Source organism: Mizuhopecten yessoensis, unplaced genomic scaffold, assembly GCF_002113885.1.
Source record: "Mizuhopecten yessoensis strain PY_sf001 unplaced genomic scaffold, ASM211388v2 scaffold10275, whole genome shotgun sequence".
NCBI classification, from domain to species: domain Eukaryota; kingdom Metazoa; phylum Mollusca; class Bivalvia; order Pectinida; family Pectinidae; genus Mizuhopecten; species Mizuhopecten yessoensis.
Window position 1 is genome coordinate 2,346,482 of NW_018408465.1, and position 21,422 is coordinate 2,367,903.

Below are 21,422 nucleotides of genomic sequence, written 5' to 3' on the forward strand. Positions count from 1 at the left end.
TATAACAGGACGAAGTGTCAAGGCTGACTAAAGGCCACAGCAGTAAACAACAGCGTACAGGTCTCCCTTTGTGATGTACCTGGTCATTATTTACAGAGGTACATATTTTTACACCTGTGTCCTATATTAAGTTATTTATAGGCAGTCTATATGATATACATTTGTATATACATATACTTAGTATATATTTTCTGTTGAGATTTATTTCTCCCTAGCCCATGTCAAGGTCTGTATGTTAACCACATGGTGCTGTTAGACACGCGTTCAAACCTAAACACCTTAATCTCTACAGTATGAAATAGACACCAGCAGACAGTCTCACTGATCATTATGAAAGGGGAGAAAACTCTAGTCACCAGACTGTCACACTGATTATAATGAAAGGGAAGAAACCTCTGGTCACCAGACTGTCACACTGATTATAATGAAAGGGGAGAAAACTCTTATCAGGTCACCAGACTGTCACACTGATCATAATGAAAGGGGAGAAAACTCTGGTCACCAGACTGTCACACTGATTATAATGAAACAGGAGAAAACTCTTATCAGGTCACCAGACTGTCACACTGATCATAATGAATGGGACCAGACTGTCGCACTGATTATAATGAAAGGGGAGAAAACTCTGGTCACCAGACCATCACACTGATCATAATAAAAGGGGAGAAAACTCTGGTCACCAGACTGTCGCACTGATCATTATGAAGGGGGAGAAAACTCTGGTTACCAGACTGTGGCACTGATCATTATGAAAGGGGAGAAAACTCTGGTCACCAGACTGTCACACTGATCATTATGAAAGGGGAGAAAACTCTGGTCACCAGATTGTCACACTGATTATAATGAAAGGGGAGAAAACTCGGGTCACCAGACCATCACACTGATCGTAATGAAAGGGGAGAAAACTCTAGTCACCAGACTGTTACACTGACTTAATGAAAGGGGAGAAAACTCGGGTCACCAGACTGTCACACTGATCATATGAAAGGAGAGAAAACTCTGGTCACCAGATTGTCACACTGATCATTATGAAAGGGGAGAAAACTATGGTCACCAGATGATAACTAGTAATTTCTAGATTTGATTTGTCATTATGTGTTGACATTGAGGAAATGCTGACACAGTTGGTTCACAAAGCTACTTCCTTAATCATATTTTTGTAACAATATTTAATAATTGTCAATTCAAATTTAAATTCTATTTTTTCCAGAAAGCTGACACAGAGAAGTCTGGTAAAGGCAGGTCTCGCCTGGACAATGCTGAGTTTGTACAGTTCTATCATCTACTCACAGAGAGGGCGGAGGTTGAGGAAATATTCCTCAGGTAATAGTTTGTACACTTCTGTCTTCTGCTTACAGAGAGGTTGGATAGGGAAAATAATCCTCAGGTTTTATACTGTTTTATGCTCTGTTAACAGAGAGGACAAAGAAAATTAATCAGGTAATAGTTTGTAATGTTCTATACTCTAGTAACAAAGAGTTCGGAGATAGAGTAAATTTTCCTCAGGTAATAGTTTTTACTGTTCCATACACTAGTAACAGAGAGGGCCAAAACAGAAAAGTTCCTTAGGTAAAAGTTTGTACAGTTTTATCATCTACTCAAAGGTATGTTCAAAGTTGAGACAAAGGGCCAGTGATCAAGAAAATGTTCCTCAGGTATTAGTTTGTATAACTTTGTCTTCTGCTAATGGAGATTGTGGAGAAATTTTCCTCTGGTAAATCATTGAACCTGTTGTCTTCAAATTGTTTGGACGATGAAACATTAAAAAAAATAAACATCTTTTAACTATCCAATTAAAAATGCCCCCTTGTATTCCATTCGAGAAATAAGTCAAGCCTTTTGATATTTGTATCCTCTGTACTGTCCATCACCCTTGGTGTCGACTGAGACCGTCAACCTTTGGGTCCTTATAATCAAGTGACATCTGATAAAATCACCCTTGGAGCTACAGTCATACCTGTTCCTATTCAATAGACATACTTGACCAGTACTTGCTATAATCCCTTGACCTTTAAATGTATACCAGCTTGACCATTCCATGTATAAATAGCTTGATCTTTCCATGCATAACCACATGTAACCATTACACATATAACTACCTTTAATGGCTATTGCATGACCTGTCTATGTATAAATAGCTTGACCTTTCTGTGTATAACCACCTTGACCTTAACACATATAACTTCCTTGAACTTTACACATAGAAACACCATGACCTTTACATGTATAACCACCATGACCTTTACATGTATAACCACCTTGACCTTTACATGTATAACTACCTTGACCCTTACAGATATGATGGCGGTAAAGGGTATATGGACTGCCTAGATCTCCAGCGCTTCCTCAAAAATGACCAAAAGGTAGGGTGCTGTAGTTTTGTTACAAGATTTCTTATAATTACATGAATAACCACTCTTAGAAGTAGGGAGGGGCGGGGGCAATACACAAATCAACAAATCAGTAGTTTGTATACCTCTGTCCTCTGCTCATGGAGATTTGGGAAATATTAATTCCTCTTGTAAACCATTGAACCTGTTGCCTAGAAATTGCTTGGACAATGTAACATCAACAGAAATCAGCATGTTTAGAATATCCAATTAAAAATGCAACCTTGTATTCCATTTGAAATTAGTTAAGCATTTTAATATTTGTATCCTTTGTACTGTCCATAACTCTGCTCTATAGATAAGGGAGATATATGAGACCATATGAATTAGGTGTTGTCTGTCTGTGTGTCTCTGTCTTTGTGTGTTTTCCTGTTTGTTTGAAAAGTGGATCCATATAGCTTTTATTGCAATAATCAATGAAAATCAAATTAGATGCCCAGCAAATTGTGAGGCTTTCAAATGTTTTGAATTAAATGTACTCTGGTATCTCAAAAGTTCTGTGAAAAGTGTAAATGATACATTGTTTTAAGCTGAATGTACTTCAGTTTTTTAGAGGTTTTATGCAAAGGTGGAATGGGTTATTTATATCTCCTTCAATCATTACAATAAAATCCTAACCACATGATTATTTCCAGGTGACCATGCAGGAGGACGATGTCAACGAGGTCATCGCAGCGTATGAGCCTCAGAAACAATTACAGTTAGATGACCATATGAGCCTTATAGGTAAGAAAGATCATATAAGCCCTATACATATTGGAAATAGATGACCATATGAAATCTATAGATAAGGGAGATAGAGGTTTATATGAGCCCTATTGATAAGGGAGATATGGGGCAATTTTATCTTTATAGTTAAGGGAGATATGGGACCATATGAGCTCTATAGATAAGGGAGACAGATGACCATATAAGGCCTACAGATATGGGACCATATGAGCTCTCTAGAAAAGTGAGACAGATGACCATATAAGGCCTACAGATAAGGGAAATATGAGACCATATGAGCTCTATAGATAAGGGAGACAGATGACAATATAAGGCCTACAGATATGGGACCATATGAGCTCTATAGAAAAGGGAGACAGATGACCATATAAGGCCTACAGATAAGGGAAATATGATACCATATGAGCTCTATAGATAAGGGAGACAGATGACCATATAAGGCCTACAGATATGGGACCATATGAGCTCTATAGGTAAGGGAGACAGATGACCATATAAGGCCTACAGATAAGGGAAATATGATACCGTATGAGCTCTATAGATAAGGGAGATATGAACTCTATAGATAAGGGAGATATGAACTCTATAGATAAGGGAGACAGGACCATATGAGCTCTATAGATAAGGGAGATATGAACTCTATAGATAAGGGAGACGGGACCATATGAGCTCTATAGGTAAGGGAGATATGAGCTCTATAGATAAGGGAGACAGGACCATATGAGCTCTATAGATAAGGGAGATATCAGACCATATGAGCTTTATAGATAAGGGAGACAGGACCATATGAGCTCTATAGATAAGGGAGATATCAGACCATATGAGCTCTATAGATAAGGGAAATATGAGACCATATTAGCTACATAGATAAAGGATTTAGCGGTCCTGCAATCTTTCTAGAGGAGGGAGATAGGTTTCATGCTTTTGATGCAAAAACTTTATCATGAAATGTGAATTCCAGAACAGGCATTGTGACAAATATTCTTGGTAGTCTACAAGATTCAGGTGTATCAATCCTTAAACAATACTACATCCTCAGTGGTACAGTTTATATTGGGAATATTTTCTTCATTTACAGGTTTCAGGACATTCCTTACCAGTCGTGACCAACAGATGTTCAATCCAGCATGTCGCCGCGTGTACCAGGACATGACACAACCCATCACTAATTATTATATCTCCTCATCTCATAACACGTATGTCCTGTATCTTATAACTCACAAATTAGGGATTATATCTACCCATCTCATAACACGTATGTCCTGTATCTTATAACGCACAAATTAGGTATTATATCTACCCCTCTCATAACACGTATGTCCTGTATATATATTATAACACACAAATTAGGTATTATATCTACCAATCTCATAACACGTATGTCCTGTATCTTATAACTCACACATTAGGTATTATATCTGCCCATCTCATAACTCGTATGTCCTGTATATTATAACTCGCAAATCAGGTATTATATCTACCCATCTCATAACACGTATGTCCTGTATCTTATAACTCACAAATTAGGTATTATATCTACCCATCTCATAACACGTTCGTCCTGTATCTTATAACTCACAAATCAGGTATTATATCTGCCCATCTCATAACACGTATGTCCTGTATATTATAACTCACAAATTAGGTTTTATATCTACCCATCTCATAACATGAATGTCCTGTATCTTATAACTCACAAATTAGGTAATATGTCTGGCCATCTCATAACATGTATGTCCTGTATCTTATAACTCACAAATTAGCTATTATGTCTGCCCATCTCATAACACGTATGTCCTGTATATTATAACTCACAAATTAGGTTTTATATCTACCCATCTCATAACATGAATGTCCTGTATCTTATAACTCACAAATTAGGTATTATGTCTGCCCATCTCATAACACGTATGTACTGTATATTATAACTCGCAAATCAGGTATTATATCTGCCCATCTCATAGCACGTATGTCCTGTATCTTATAACTCACAAATTAGGTGTTATATCTGCCCATCTCATAACATGTATGTCCTGTATCTTATAACTCGCAAATTCGGTATTATATCTACCCATCTCATAACACGTATGTCCTGTATCTTATAACTCACAAATTAGGTGTTATGTCTGGCCATCTCATAACATGTATGTCCTGTACCTTATAACTCACAAATTAGGTATTATGTCTGCCCATCTCATAACACGTATGTCCTGTATCTTATAACTCGCAAATCAGGTATTATATCTGCCCATCTCATAGCACGTATGTCCTGTATCTTATAACTCACAGATTAGGTATTATATCTGCCCATCTCATAACACGTACGTCCTGTATCTTATAACTCGCAAATTAGGTATTATATCTGGCCATCTCGTAACATGTATGTCCTGTATCTTATAACTCACAAATTAGGTGTTATGTCTGGCCATCTCATAACATGTATGTCCTGTACCTTATAACTCACAAATTAGGTATTATGTCTGCCCATCTCATAACACGTATGTCCTGTATATATATTATAACTCCCAAATTAGGTATTATATCTACCCATCTCATAACACATTCGGCCTGTATCTTATAACTCACAAATCAGGTATTATACCTGCCCATCTCATAACACGTATGTCCTGTATATATATTATAACTCCCAAATTAGGTATTATATCTACCCATCTCATAACACGTTCGTCCTGTATCTTGTAACTCACAAATCAGGTATTATATCTGCCCATCTCATAACTCGTATGTCCTGTATATTATAACTCACAAATTAGGTTTTATATCTACCCATCTCATAACATGTATGTCCTGTATATTATAACTCACAAATTAGGGATTATATCTACCCATCTCATAACACGTTCGTCCTGTATCTTGTAACTCACAAATCAGGTATTATATCTGCCCATCTCATAACTCGTATGTCCTGTATATTATAACTCACAAATTAGGTTTTATATCTACCCATCTCATAACATGTATGTCCTGTATCTTATAACTCACAAATTAGGTATTATGTCTGGCCATCTCATAACATGTATGTCCTGTATCTTATAACTCGCAAATTAGGTATTATATCTACCCATCTCATAACACGTATGTCCTGTATCTTATAACTCGCAAATTAGGTATTATATCTGCCCATCTCATAACACGTACGTCCTGTATCCTGTAACTCGCAAATTAGGTATTATGTCTGCCCATCTCATAACACGTATGTCCTGTATCTTATAACTCGCAAATTAGGTATTATATCTGCCCATCTCATAACATGTATGTCCTGTTCTATATCCCATATAAGCCAGGAATTATACCTCCCCATCTTAGTGTGTATTATATCTCCCCATCTCATAACACATTAGTCACTCCTATTAATTTTATAAAACTGAAATTTTCATTTATGGGACCATTTTAGTAAATTATCAAGAATAATGTGGTGAAAGTTGACAGGTCCCTAAAGTTGAGGATGATTATGACACTGGGGTTAGAAAGTATCAGAATCAGGTAAACCTGGTTTTAGGTAATTAAGTGACACACCTGATAGTTACCTACATATCAGAATGAGATAAACCTCGTTAAGAGTCATCATAATTACACCTGAGATTTTATTTCTTCATCATGTACCATGTCTTGATGTATTTACAGATACCTAGTGGAGGATCAGCTGAAGGGCCCGAGCCGTGTCGAGGCCTACATCACTGCCCTCTCACGCGGCTGTCGCTGTGTAGAACGTAAGTGCATGCTTGTTTAACTATAAGGATTCGAATGGTTTATTTCACCATTAGCAGTGAACAGAAATCTCGCCAGGATTACATCACCGAGATCAATGTGTACTTCATGAATTGTCAATAAATTCAACAAAATACCTGCTACCCTGTCATTTGTACAAACATTTCCATGGAAAAACGGTACAGGTGTATTGACAGAACCATTAAGCACCCCGTTTTATAAATGGTATTGGGGAGAGGAGACTAGCAGCAGGTCAATATCACAGTCAATCTAGCCGGGGGTAGCCAGAGAGATTTTAGTGACGGGAATTAAATTTCACATAGATTTTGATATCTGTTCCACATTTACAGAACAAGTAATCAGATTAGCAGCCTTAAACCTACATAATTATAAGCATTGATTTCTCCACATAACAATAGCAGGGATTATGTAAATTTCTTGTGGCTACTTAATTGGTATGTTAATTTATCAGTATACACAACAAAAGTGTCCTGGGGCTCAATGTTATCACAGAAACTGTACTATGACTACCAAACACTCAGTTTTGCTGTAAAGAAATTACACACGTGCCGAAATCTTTTAAATTATAAATTTTCATGTTCTGCTTGCAGTAAACTTTAAAATCGTTGTCCTTATGACTTTTCTGCCCTTTTTTTTATCCTGAATTGGACTTGATGATGAGTTTATGCCAGAATCAGGTTACATAAGGGGTGTAATGATAATTATACTGACACAGTTATCAGGTTGTATTGGTATATATAACTCTACCATCAAAGTTGACTCATTGAATCTGAAGAGTCACTTCAAAATTGTCATCTCAAAATAAACTCTGAAAATAACTTAAGAAATTGTTAATCTCAGGGCAATTAATTATTACCAAACGTAAAACATCAAGAACTGGAAATATTTATTAGAAACAAGTTGCTTGTTACTAATAAATATTCCAGTTGATTGTTGGGCGGGCCCTTAATTTGTTACTGATTAAAAATTTCCAGTTGATTGCTGTGCGGGCCCTTAATTTGTTACTGATTAAAAATTTCCAGTTGATTGCTGGGACCGGCCCTTTATTTGTTACTGATATAGATATTTCCAGTTGATTGCAGGGACCGGCCCTTAATTTGTTACTGATACAAATATTTCCAGTTGATTGCTGAGTGGGCCCTTAATCTGTTACTGATATACATATTTCCAGCTGATTGCTGGGACCGGCCCTTTATTTGTTACTGATACAAATATTTCCAGTTGATTGCTGGACCGTACCTTTATTTGTTACTGATATAAATATTTTCAGTTGATTCCTTGGCGGGCCCTTAATCTGTTACTGATACAAATATTTCCAGTTGATTGCTGGGACCGGCCCTTTATTTGTTACTGATATAAATATTTCCAGTTGATTGCTGGACCGGACCTTTATTTGTTACTGATACAAATATTTCCATTTGATTGCTGGGCGGGCCCTTAATCTGTTACTGATACAAATATTTCCAGTTGATTGCTGGACGGCCCTTTATTTGTTACTGATAAATATATTTCCAGTTGATTGCTGGGCGGGCCCTTAATCTGTTACTGATATAAATATTTCCAGTTGATTGCTGAGTGGGCCCTTAATCTGTTACTGATACAAATATTTCCAGTTGATTGCTGGGACCGGCCCTTAATCTGTTACTGATATAGATATTTCCAGTTGATTGCTGGGCGGGCCCTTTATTTGTTACTGATATATATATATATTTCCAGTTGATTGCTGGGACGGCCCAGACGATGAGCCTGTTATTTACCATGGTTACACACTCACCTCTAAGATCCTGTTCCGTGACGTGATTGGTGCCATTAAAGACTATGCCTTCCACTCTTCACCGTAAGTTGAATTAGTATATCTTGTTACCATGGGAACATTTTACATGGTTACCATGGAAACTGATGAGTTACAATGAAATTTCTTTGAAACCCTTGTTACCATAAGAACGTCATGTGACCCGGTCACCATGGCTACCACTGTAATCTTTTGACTACCAAGGAAGCTTCTATCAATGTATAAGACTTTCACCTGTATATAGTGTAGACAGTGCACTTTCCATTCAAATAGTAAATATCCTGTCCAATCAGGGAAGCTTTTTGCACAAGTTTATATACTGTAGGAAATTCCTATCTTTATAAACTGCTATTATCAGTGTGTGGGTTACCACAGATCACTGTAGATATCAGTTACATACATACAACTGCATGATATATCCCTAACTAACACATTTACTAACATCACAGTACTGTGAGGTGGCCTTGTTAAACCATCATAAAATATATCACAGTTCTTGACCATCAAAACGAATTCTTTCAAATAAAATGTCTAAACATGGTTTAATACTGACGGAAATAGATATAGCATGACTGACCTTAGTTGTATCCTACAATTGTCCTTATACAGTATGTTAGAAGATCATTTGTCACCTCGCACTGCTCTGTTAAATCTGGGTGCATGAAAGTGCTTATCAGCTGTATGAGGTATACATTTACAGACAGTTGATAACCATGCTTTCTTTGTTACAATTGACTTTTTAAGTCTTTCAAGAATCAAGCTCAATTTCTTTCTAGTATATCACAAACTAAAACTTATAAGATACTCCATTTAGTTAGCCAACAATTTTGAGGATATCTACTAAAGGTCACCTCTGTTGGGAAGAAATCTAGTAGAGGTCACCTCTGTTGTAAAGAGATCTAGTAGAGGTCACATCTGTTGTGAAGAAATCTAGTAGAGGTCACCAATGTTGTGAGAATATCTAGTAGAGGTCACCTCTGTTGTGAGGATATCTGGTAGAGGTCACCTCTGTTGTGAGAATATATGGTAGAGGTCACCTCTGTTGTGAGGATATCTGGTAGAGGTCACCTCTGTTGTGAGGATATCTAGTAGAGGTCACCTCTGTTGTGAGGATATCTAGTAGAGGTTACCTCTGTTGTGAGGATATCTAGTAGAGGTAACCTCTGTTGTGAGGATATCTGGTAGAGGTCACCTCTGTTGTGAGAAGATATGGTAGAGGTCACCTCTGTTGTGATAATATATGGTAGAGGTCACCTCTGTTGTGAGGATATATGGTAGAGGTCAATTCTGTTGTGAGGATATCTGGTAGAGGTCACCTCTGTTCTGAGGATATCTGGTAGAGGTCACCACAGTGTGTATTTTTAGAAAGAACAACATTGTTTTTGACTTTGTTGATGTTATATGAATCACAAGGTTACAGTTACCATCGCATTTTAGAGTTAAATAATCTCTCACATTGGTTGCAAATTTTCTTGAAGTGTTAGCATGAATTTTGCATTTTTGAAATCTGTATCCTTCTCTGATAAATATATAATCTATTATATACACATACATAGATAAATATTTTTTCCTGATGACTTTCACACAAAAATATAACCAGAAAGTACCTGGAAGCTGTGTATGTTTCTTTTATGTAAATACTGTACAGCAATTAATTTATATATTCATGTATATATATATATAATTATATTTAATAAAAAAACAAATCAGTTCTGAACAAAATATTTTCAGCACTTTATTACTTTATTGTAATCTTTCTTTTAGGTAATCCTAAATTATAATTTTATTTTAACGTATCATTTGTGAAAAAGAAACAGCAGTCATAAGAGTTAATAACCTCATAATTTCTGTGACTGTTTTATGGCATTTTAAACTTAAATTTCCTAATATAAGTACAGGTAGTTTTTTGTTACCTCCATTTCATTAGAGAATCCTGCTAGAATCCTGTTGCCGGTGTATATAGATATTTACTAACATTGTTGAGTTTTGTGACACACCAGGGCTGTGACATGACAATACATCTAAATAATAACATCACATGTTTTGTGGATGCTTTTTACTCTGCAGAAGGGATCAGGGTGACAGAAGGTAAACACACGGCCATGTTTGATTTTACAGCCATTTTCTACCTGTTGTTTTCCTCTCACATGTGTGGGCTGTTCTGTCATTGTGCAAGTTTTAACACTTAAGACGTCGGGTAGTTGTAAAACACTTGATATTAGAAGTAGATCATTTTAAAAATAATACGTAGAGCTTGGTGTGATCTTACTTTAGCACTTGTTTCTACAAAAACAAGAGTTAAAATTACCTTGAGTAGTATTTCCATATTTGGTGTGTTTGATTTTGTCCTAGTATCACAAGATTGATGTTGTATGTACAGTTTTAGACAATATATATATATAAGACTTTCATGAGAGTTCGGCGACACAAATACCATAATTGTGCCCTTACCTAATAATGGGCACAATTTGAGAACAGTTCTATCATTGTGCTGCAGACACACACTTAATGGAGTGCTATATATCTATACAACCATCATAATACAAACTTATGTTAACAGGTGGAAACATTTGTCCATTGACATAAAATTTGATATTTCATCAATATCAGCCAAAATCTATTTTCTTCTGATTTATTTCAAGTAAAACTGACAAAAAAAACAAATAAAACATTAAAATGTTATTTGATCAATTATACATCAATCATTTCATTCCTTTATCGTGAGCTCATTGTAAAATCAATCATTATTCCACTTAAGCTGACACATCCGAATATGTGGAATCGAATATTTTTCAACAAGTTAAGAAAATAATGAGACTAACATGTGTGTAGCTTTTTTTTTTCAAATCTTCACAGATATATCACTCGTATTTCACCTGCATTATCTTTTTTTCTGCAATCAAGCTGCAAAAGCGTAATGCCTTACCATTTTTCAATTGATATCTAATTGACTTATTTGTCATATCCAAATTAGTCAAGGGCAGATAATTCAGGATTTGGATGAGAATTCTCTACAATGGCTACCGAATAATTCTCAAATACAGTTTCCTAAATTATCTGATCGGGGATTACGGGATTCAACTTAACAATAATTTCACTTTAATCTCAATTGAAGTAAACAACACCCTTTTTTGGTTCTGTATGCTAATTTACACCATTTTTGACCATTTTCATCTTTTTCTCTTTTTTTTCCATTTTAATGTCACTTCATTGTTGTTGTTTTATAATGATTTGCTGTGTCTCTTGCTAACCTCTAAGACTGCGACACAACTCTTTATTTTAAATAGCTTATTCCGCTGATATATAATAAAATGATACAGTGATGACCAGTTTACCACTATATAGTTCTGAAGAGGAGGGTAAGATTGAGGTTACTGTAAGGAGGTTTCAAAACAAAATAAACTGAAACAGTACAGTACTTTGTTTTACATATATTGATATATGGTGAGTGAATAAATGGAATCTAAAAATCCTCCAAATTTTACCTGAATCCACCAGGTATAATGGTGGGCTAGGCTAGTAGAAATAAGATGATTACAACACTTTTCTGTTCAAAGGAACATTTATATTTTTTATATGATTTCAGTGGTCCCATATTTTGGTATTTTCTGTGCAGAGATGATTTATGACATCGATTATGAAACTCTTGGTCTAAGGGCCTCGACCAGTGTGTCAAAATCTTTCCTTGAGTTTACCATCTTAACAGTAAATCTAGTTTAGGAAGCGTTATATATTTAACAGTTATAAGGAATAAAAAAGTGGGCACTTGGTATTACAATATGAGTCACAAAAAATAATGTACAGATATGTTGAGAACGGTTATTTGGTGAAACTTTCATTGGCAAATTACTCAAGACAGCGGTGCGCTAGGAAATATTCCAATGAATTTATATCAGGAACTAGCTGGTAAAATGTTTTTTTTTTTCTGTTTTCAGTTACCCTGTGATCCTGTCCATAGAAAACCATTGTTCTATAAAGCAGCAGACGGTCATGGGCAAACATATACGCAACATTCTAGGAGGTGAGAATTTAAATAGCTTCACTTGAAACTTCTAATATGTAATCACATGATCAAATTAGAATGTTACAAATTAAAGCTTTTATCAATTTTCTAGATATTTATGACATTGTTTGTGTAGGTCTGTATCAAACAATCCTTTATATATAACACTGTGTATTAACTTACACTTTTATTTTTATTTTTCAGATCTGGTGTATGCACCGACAGAACTTCCAAACAAGATTCCATCCCCTGCTGACTTGATGGGCAAAATTGTCCTGAAGGTATATCACATTTCAAACAAAAATGTATTCTTAGGTTTGACCAAAAAAGTGAAATATATATAAAATATGTAAAAACATATATGCTTAATTCTACTGAACTCATCCTCAGTTCATTATGAGTTAAAAAGATCTGCAAGAGGGTTGATACGTTTTTATGTGAACCTCCCTTGAAGTCATTACTTGTACATTACAAGCTACAAGGTGGTAGATACAACGTTATGTGAACCTCCCCTAAAGTCTTTACTTTTACATTACAAGTAAATACAATGTTATGTGAACCTCCCCCGATTACAAGCTACAGGATGGTAGATACAACGTTATGTGAACCTCCCTTGATTACAAGCTACAGGATGGTAGATACAATGTTATGTGAACATCCCCTGATTACAAGCTACAGGCAGGTAGATACAACGTTATGTGAACCTCCCCTGATTACAAGCTACAAGGTGGTAGATACAATGTTATGTGAACCTCCCCTGAAGTCATTACTTGTACATTACAAGCTACAAGGTGGTAGATACAATGGTATGTGAACCTCCCCTGATTACAAGCTACAGGATGGTAAATACAATGTTATGTGAACATCCCCTGATTACAAGCTACAGGCAGGTAGATACAATGTTATGTGAACCTCCCCCGATTACAAGCTACAAGGTGGTAGATACAATGTTATGTTAACCTCCCCTAAAGTCTTTTCTTTTACATTACAAGTATATACAATGTTATGTGAACCTCCCCCGATTACGAGCGACAGGGTGGTAGATACAACGTTATGTGAAGCTCCCCTGATTACAAGCTACAGGCAGGTAGATACAATGTTATGTGAACCTCCCCCGATTATGAGCGACAGGGTGGTAGATACAACGTTATGTGAACCTCCCCCGATTATGAGCGACAGGGTGGTAGATACAATGTTATTTGAAACTCCCCCGATTACAAGCTACAGGCTGGTAGATACAATGTTATGTGAACCTCCCCTGAAGTCATTACTTATACACTGTAGGGTAAGAAGCTGCCTTGGAGTCACAGTACAGAAGAAGCAGAGGTGAGTGACGAGGAGGATGAGGCAGCAGAGAGCCAGGAGGAGAGTAAGAGCAAGGATAAAAGCAAGCACAAACTTTCCAGACATTTCTCAGATGTCGTCGGCATGAAGGCTATTAGCTTCAAGTCTACAGACGAGGCCATCGCATCAAGTAAGACACTTTTGATTTCACTAGAATTTCTTTAATCCTAACCTCTTTCTCTCAATGTAGTAAGATAGGAATTACCAATTGTGGACATAACGATGTTGAACATTTTTGATATCAGAATTGTTTCCTTTTTTTCTTACGCATAATATAACCTATAATATAGACCTTATTATACAAACTATTATCCTCTTACACATAATTTAACTAATAATATAGACCTTAATTTACAAACTATTATCCTCTTACACATAATTTAACTAATAATATAGACCTTATTATACAAACTATTATCCTTTTACACATAATATAACTTACAAAGTCAACCACATTGTTACCTGCAATTGGCAATTTCCTTCTGATCTTATTTTCGTCAACTTATCTTTTTTTTTCTCCAACAAGTTTGGTATTAGTTGAAGAGATAGTGGTGCAAGTAACAATCTTCTCCTCTGGCATTGCATGGACTATAGATTGTATGAATGTTTTGTGATCTATGGATTGTCCATGTATTGGGATCAATATAATCTTTTCCCACCTTTGGGGTAAGACAGAAAAATCTCAACCCATGGGGTAAGATTCTTAAATGTCTAGCCTGAGGCTTTGTCAAGGGCCAGACTTTTAAGTATTTGCTCAAAGGGAGTAAAGATTGTTCAGATATCACAGGATCGAGACATATATATATACCGGCATGAACAGTTAAAAATCAGAAACACATAGATCTGTAAGGTATTAGTGCTTTCAATTTAAATCATCAGATGATTGTGTTTCATGGTGTGTTTTTTTAGCTTTTCATATATCTACTGGACAATAGAGAAACAAATCTGTGATTTTCACTTTAGTCATTACTGTTCCATTACAGATGGTATTTTTGTGTCACTTGGGGAGAGCAAAGTTCTCAAGATGATCGGAAATGATATAAAAGATGTGAACAGACTTAGTCAACAGATGCTGGTGAGAACGTATCCTTCAGGGTCCCGCACCGATTCCAGTAACTATAACCCTGTACCCATGTGGGCAGCTGGATGTCAAGTGGGTAGGTTATATACATGTACACTCTACATCAATCTTGACTTCGAGTATATTAAGATGACAGCAACAATAGTGATGGGCGATCGGTTTAAAATCATGATCGATAATCGGTTTGTAATCGGAAGTAGTAAACCAATCGATGATCGATTGCATAATCAGTTCATAATTTTATGGGACTGAATATCCAAATAGAGTGAGAACACTACCATGAGATCAATAGACAGAGTTGTTAACTATACACTAGGTTACATTCTTTAATGATGAATGGATTTCAAGCAATTTTTATCAATCATATGATAAAAGTCGTAAGAATATATGACTTTCAATTCATTTTTTTACATTGAAAACATTAACACTTTGATATCAATAAGGAACCGATTATATCGATAATGGAATTTGTAATAATCAATAATCGGAATCGGAAAGGTCAAACCGATCGATTTTCGATTATGATCGATCGTCAGCCCATCGCTAAGCAACAGTTTTGTTAAGTTGATGGAAACTAGGTTATTTTGTTAGATCATATAGTTACATAATAATTTGAAGCGCTGCATAATAATTTGTGAAATATACAAAGTAAGCAAAAAATGTTATATTCTACCACTGTAATGTTTTCAAGTGATAGACATACACCAAGTTATAGCTAAATATAACGATTGTTCTCCAACTATACCACCTGTAGACCGTAACTTAATGATCAATGTAAATCTATCATATTTCCAAAACATGTTATGTCGTAATTAAAAATTGACTTGTAAATGAATTCCAGATCATCATCTGAAAGACTGCAATTTCTGTCCTAACCTTTTAATAGGCGGCATCGTGTTTATGATGTCTGTATTTCTGTTTTGGTATCTCTTGACTGTTCCTGCTGTTTTCTTTTGTACAAAATAGTTATGCCGTCACATTAAACTGGAACCAACATACGTATGTATAATTTGAGTGATATATTGTTTCCGACAGTTGCGCTGAACTTCCAGACGACCGGTGCAGAACCGATGCAGTTACTACACGGGAAGTTCCTGGACAACGGAGGCTCGGGATATGTACTGAAACCTGAATTTATGTTATCAGGTAAACATATTTATGTCGGGCAGATACGTGATAGGGCAAAACCTGTGTAAACTGACTGATACAGACCAGTCTTTGGAATATTAAGATGATCTGAATACACAGGTTCCTTTAACAAAGGGTGCTTGCTCATCATTGTCAAGTTCACATGAGAACAGTTTTCAAGCTGCAATAAAAAGTATTGACTGAAGCTCTCAGTATTTTGCTAGACTTTTCTGAAAACAGAAAGTTTTGTTGTTGTTGTTTATGTATTTCAGGATTTTTTTATTTATTTTTTAAATAATCACAGACAATCCTGAAAATTCTTTCCAGAATTTTACAAATTTGAAATCAGTTGCTTCCATTCTGCAGATGTAGGAAATAAAAATGAGATTTTTCTGACATTATTTTTTTGAATCCAATATTTAATCCAGAAAATATCAAACATGAAATCCATCCAATTAGAATGAATTATTTTTTGCCTTTTGTAACTTGAAATTAATACTGGAATTGCAATTTATCATGTTTACAGCTGAGAAGTTTTCTTCACAATTGGAAAAACCGACAAAGAAGAAGAAGCTGGTAATGAAGGTAAGTTTGTTCGTTGTTAGATAACATTGTAACAGGGTGATTGTCATAATCATTTTCATTGTTATTACAAAAAACTGACTTTGTTTTAATAGTCCTTCATGCTATAAATTGAAGCAAGCACAAAAAATTACTTAACAAGGAATTTTATTGCCTAAGAATCCTTGTACAATAGCCAAAACTGTAACTAAGAAATTGAAACTGTTTTTTTTTCTGGACTGACTTTAGCTTTTGTATTTTTGGAATGAGAGCATTACCTTATAACGATAATGTTCTGGTGATTGTAAAAATTCTGTGGGTCTAGACCGGGATTGGGACCGTGGACTTCAGATTGTTATACTATTACTCTTACAAATTGAGCTGTTGGGTCAACAGAAGTTTTCTTAACTAACTTTGCTACAGTTATTTCCAAAGTGATACAAAGGGGAGGTTACTGCATGTACAAAAATCACAGTGCAATGGGACAGGGATCCTTAAGGGGAGGTTACTGTATGTACAAAGTGCAGTTGGACAGGGATCCTTAAAGGGATGTTACTGTATATACAAAAAACACAGTGCAGTGGGACAGGGATCCTTAGGGGGAGGATACTGTTAGTGTATGTACAAAAACCACAGTGCAGTTGGACAGGCATCCTTAAAGGGAGGTTACTGTATGTACAAAATCCACAGTGCAATGGAACAGGGATCCTTAAAGGGAGGTTACTGTATGTACAAAACCCACAGTGCAGTGGGACAGGGATCCTTAAGGGGAGGTTACTGTATATACAAAATCCACAGTGCAGTGGGACAGGGATCCTTAAGGGGAGGCTACTGTATGTACAAAAACCACAGTGCAGTGGGACAGGCATCCTTAAAGGGAGGTTACTGTATGTACAAAAACCACAGTGCAGTGGGACAGGGATCCTTAAAGGGAGGTTATTGTATGTACAATAACCACAGTGCAGTGGGACAGGGATCCTTAAGGGGAGGTTACTGTATAAACAAAATCCACAGTGCAGTGGGACAGGGATCCTTAAGGGGAGGCTACTGTATGTACAAAACCACAGACAGTGCAGTGGGACAGGGATCCTTAAAGGGAGGTTACTGTATGTACAATATCCACAGTGCAGTGGAACAGGGATCCTTGAAGGGAGGCTACTGTATGTACAAAATCTACAGAGCTGGGGGATAAGGCTCCTTAAAGGTAGGTTACTGCATGTACAAAAACCACAGTGCAGTGGGACAGGTATCATTAAGGGGAGGTGACTGTATGTACAAAATCCACAGTGCAGGGAGACAGGGATCCTTACAGGGAGGCTACTGTATGTACAAAATCTACAGTGCTGGGGGATAAGGCTCCTTAAAGGGAGGTTACTGCATGTACAAAAACCACAGTGCTGTGGGATAAGGCTCCTTAAAGGGAGGTTACTGTATGTACAAAACCAACAGTGCAGTGGGACAGGGATCCTTAAAGGGTGGTTACTGTATGTACAATATCCACAGTGCAGTGGAACAGGGATCCTTGAAGGGAGGCTACTGTATGTACAAAATCCACAGTGCAGGGGGACAGGGATCCTTGAAGGGAGGCTACTGTATGTACAAAACCAACCGTGCAGTGGGACAGGGATCATTAAGGGGAGGTTACTGTATCTACAAAATCCACAGTGCAGTGAGACGGGGATCCTTACAGGGAGGCTACTGTATGTACAACATCCACAGTGCTGGGGGACAAGGCTCCTTAAAGGGAGATTACTGTATGTACAAAATCCAAAGTGCAGTGAGACAGGGATCCTTACAGGGAGGCTACTGTATGTACAAAATCCACAGTGCTGGGGGATAAAGCTCCTTAAAGGGAGGTTACTGCATGTACAAAAACCACAGTGCTGTGGGATAAGGCTCCTTAAAGGGAGGTTACTGTATGTACAAAAACCACAGTGAAGAGGGACTGGTATCCTTGAATTGGTGGATGCAGTGAAAACATCCGAAATACAAAACTTGACCTGGATGTTGTAACTATTATGACCTTGACCTTGGGATTTTCCATACATTGTCCTTGAATTTAGAAATGGCTCACCCCTGTATCTTGGTTACAGATGATAAGTGGATACCAGATTCCTAAGCCTAAAGATTCAAAGAAAGGGGAAGTCATTGATCCGTTCATCAAGATTGAAGTTCACGGATCCAAGGCAGACAACCAACAAGTCAAGACAAGTGTTATACAGAACAATGGTATGTTAAACAGAACAATGGCATGTTATACAAAACAATGGTATGTCATACAGAACAAATGTATGTCATACAGAACAACGGTATGTCATACAGAACAATGGTATGTAATACAAAACAATGGTATGTCATACAGAACAATGGTATGTCATACAGAATAATGGTATGTCATACAAAACAATGGTATGTTGTACAGAACAATGGTATGTCATACAGAACAATGGTATGTCATACAGAACAATGTCATACAAAACAATGATATGTCATACAGAACAGTGGTATGTCATACAGAACAATGATTTGTTATAACAGAACAATGGTGTGTTAAACAAAACAATGGTATGTCATACAGAACAATGATTTGTTATAACAGAACAATTGTATGTCATACAAAACAATGTTTTTTTATACAGAATAATGGTATGTCATACAAAACAACGGTTTGTTATACAGAACAATGTCATACAGAACAATGGTATGTTATACCGAACAATGGTTTGTAATACAGAACAATGGTTTGTCATACAGAACAATGGTATGTTATACAAAACAATGATTGTTATACAGAACAATGATTGTTATACAGAACAGTGGTATGTCATACAGAACAATGGTATGTCATACAGAACAATGGTATGCCATACAGAACAATGTCATACAGAACAATGGTGTGTCATACAGAACAATGGTTTGTCATACAGAACAATGGTTTGTCATACAGAACAATGGTATGTTATAACAGAACAATGGTTTGTAATACAGAACAATGGTTTGTCATACAGAACAATGGTATGTCATACAGAACAATGATTTGTTATAACAGAACAATGGTTTGCAATACAGAACAATGGTTTGTCATACAGAACAATGGTATGTTATACAGAACAATGGTATGTTATACAGAACAATGATTGTTATACAGAACAATGGTATGTTATACAGAGCAATGGTATGTCATACAGAACAGTGGTATGTCATACAGAACAATGGTATGTCATACAGAACAATGGTATGTCATACAGAACAATGTCATACAAAACAATGATATGTCATACAGAACAGTGGTATGTCATACAGAACAATGATTTGTTATAACAGAACAATGGTGTGTCATACAGAACAATGGTATGTCATACAGAACAATGATTTGTTTTAACAGAACAATGGTGTGTTAACAAAACAGCGGTATGTTAAATAGAACAATTGTATGTCATACAAAACAATGTTTTTTATACAGAATAATGGTATGTCATACAAAACAATGGTTTGTTATACAGAACAATGTCATACAGAACAATGGTATGTTATGAAGAACAATGGTTTGTAATACAGAACAATGGTTTGTCATACAGAACAATGGTATGTTATACAGAACAATGATTGTTATACAGAACAATGGTTTGTTATACAGAACAATGGTTTGTTATTCAGAACAATGATTTGTTTTACATACCAGGTATATACTTGTTTATGTCTTGTAAATTCAATGAATCTATTGTCAAATATTGTAAATATTGTAAAAAATGTATATACTGTAGAATCATTTATTTTCAGGGGTTTCATGGACTTTACATTTCGCTGATTTCAAATATTTCCCTATCTATATCATACCAAATTTATGTTTTCGTGGTGATTTAATTTCGTGGATTTTTGTTATCCACAAAATAAACGAAATTTAATGTCCCACGAAAACTTATGATTTTACAGTATGTTACTAAATCGCAGCAGTTTGATTTTCATGGAAACCAGTGAAGTTACATTACAATGAAAGGAGAACTTTAAGGAGAACTAATTAATAGAACTGTGAATTCAACACCGTATACAATCTGCACTCTGTCAAGGCTTCATATAATTTGATGTTTATTGTAGGGTTCAACCCCCAGTGGAACGAGACGGTGAGCTTCAACTTGAACTCCCCCGAGTTGGTGTTATTGCGGTTTGTTGTGTACGACAGCGACAGATACGTTGATGATTTCATCGGCTACTACGTCATGCCACTCTCCTGTCTTCAGCAGGGTAAATATCATTTACCTTAAGGGTATATGCTACCTTACACATTTTACCTGGAATTTGTTATTTAAGAGTTGTCTCCATTGAAAAAGATACCTAGGCTAGGCTATCGTATGTTATAAGTGAATGTATTTCCGTGTTCTTTTTACAATTTATAAGCCATCAATAATATTTTACCAAGCCAGTTGCCATTCATAAAAAATAAATAAAGTTTTGTTAATGTAGACATCTTCTGGAAAGGTTTGTAAGAGTTCCAAATGTCTATCCTGTACTCACAGTTATTGCTAGGATTTGAAAGTATATTGGTTTAGAGACTAGCATTTGTCAACCGTCATGAGATTTAGGGTGTTGGACAGTGTTCCAGGTCAGATGTGGAAAAAGGCATTGGTATGACTTTCAACATCGTAT

General features: G+C 36.1%; 1 protein-coding gene across 7 annotated transcripts in view; it reads left to right on the forward strand.

Moving 5' to 3' along the window:
* Positions 1-21,422, forward strand: part of LOC110459893 (1-phosphatidylinositol 4,5-bisphosphate phosphodiesterase eta-2-like) — a 67,150-nt gene that overhangs the window by 41,787 nt on the left and 3,941 nt on the right. For 6 of the 7 annotated variants that reach the window (XR_002463941.1, XM_021512367.1, XM_021512366.1 and 3 more), the window contains 15 exons: positions 1,211-1,323; positions 2,297-2,363; positions 3,026-3,116; positions 4,198-4,315; positions 6,765-6,850; positions 8,586-8,706; positions 10,729-10,749; positions 12,597-12,682; positions 12,869-12,945; positions 13,949-14,138; positions 14,992-15,165; positions 16,125-16,235; positions 16,744-16,802; positions 18,872-19,007; positions 20,874-21,020. Coding sequence is in view for 6 of the 7 variants with exons in the window: in XM_021512367.1 (XP_021368042.1) it covers positions 1,211-1,323; positions 2,297-2,363; positions 3,026-3,116; positions 4,198-4,315; positions 6,765-6,850; positions 8,586-8,706; positions 10,729-10,749; positions 12,597-12,682; positions 12,869-12,945; positions 13,949-14,138; positions 14,992-15,165; positions 16,125-16,235; positions 16,744-16,802; positions 18,872-19,007; positions 20,874-21,020 (1,597 nt within the window). In the remaining variant the exon portion in view is untranslated. The remainder of the gene's footprint in view (positions 1-1,210; positions 1,324-2,296; positions 2,364-3,025; positions 3,117-4,197; positions 4,316-6,764; positions 6,851-8,585; positions 8,707-10,728; positions 10,750-12,596; positions 12,683-12,868; positions 12,946-13,948; positions 14,139-14,991; positions 15,166-16,124; positions 16,236-16,743; positions 16,803-18,871; positions 19,008-20,873; positions 21,021-21,422) is intronic. The other variant, XM_021512365.1, reaches the window with a different exon arrangement.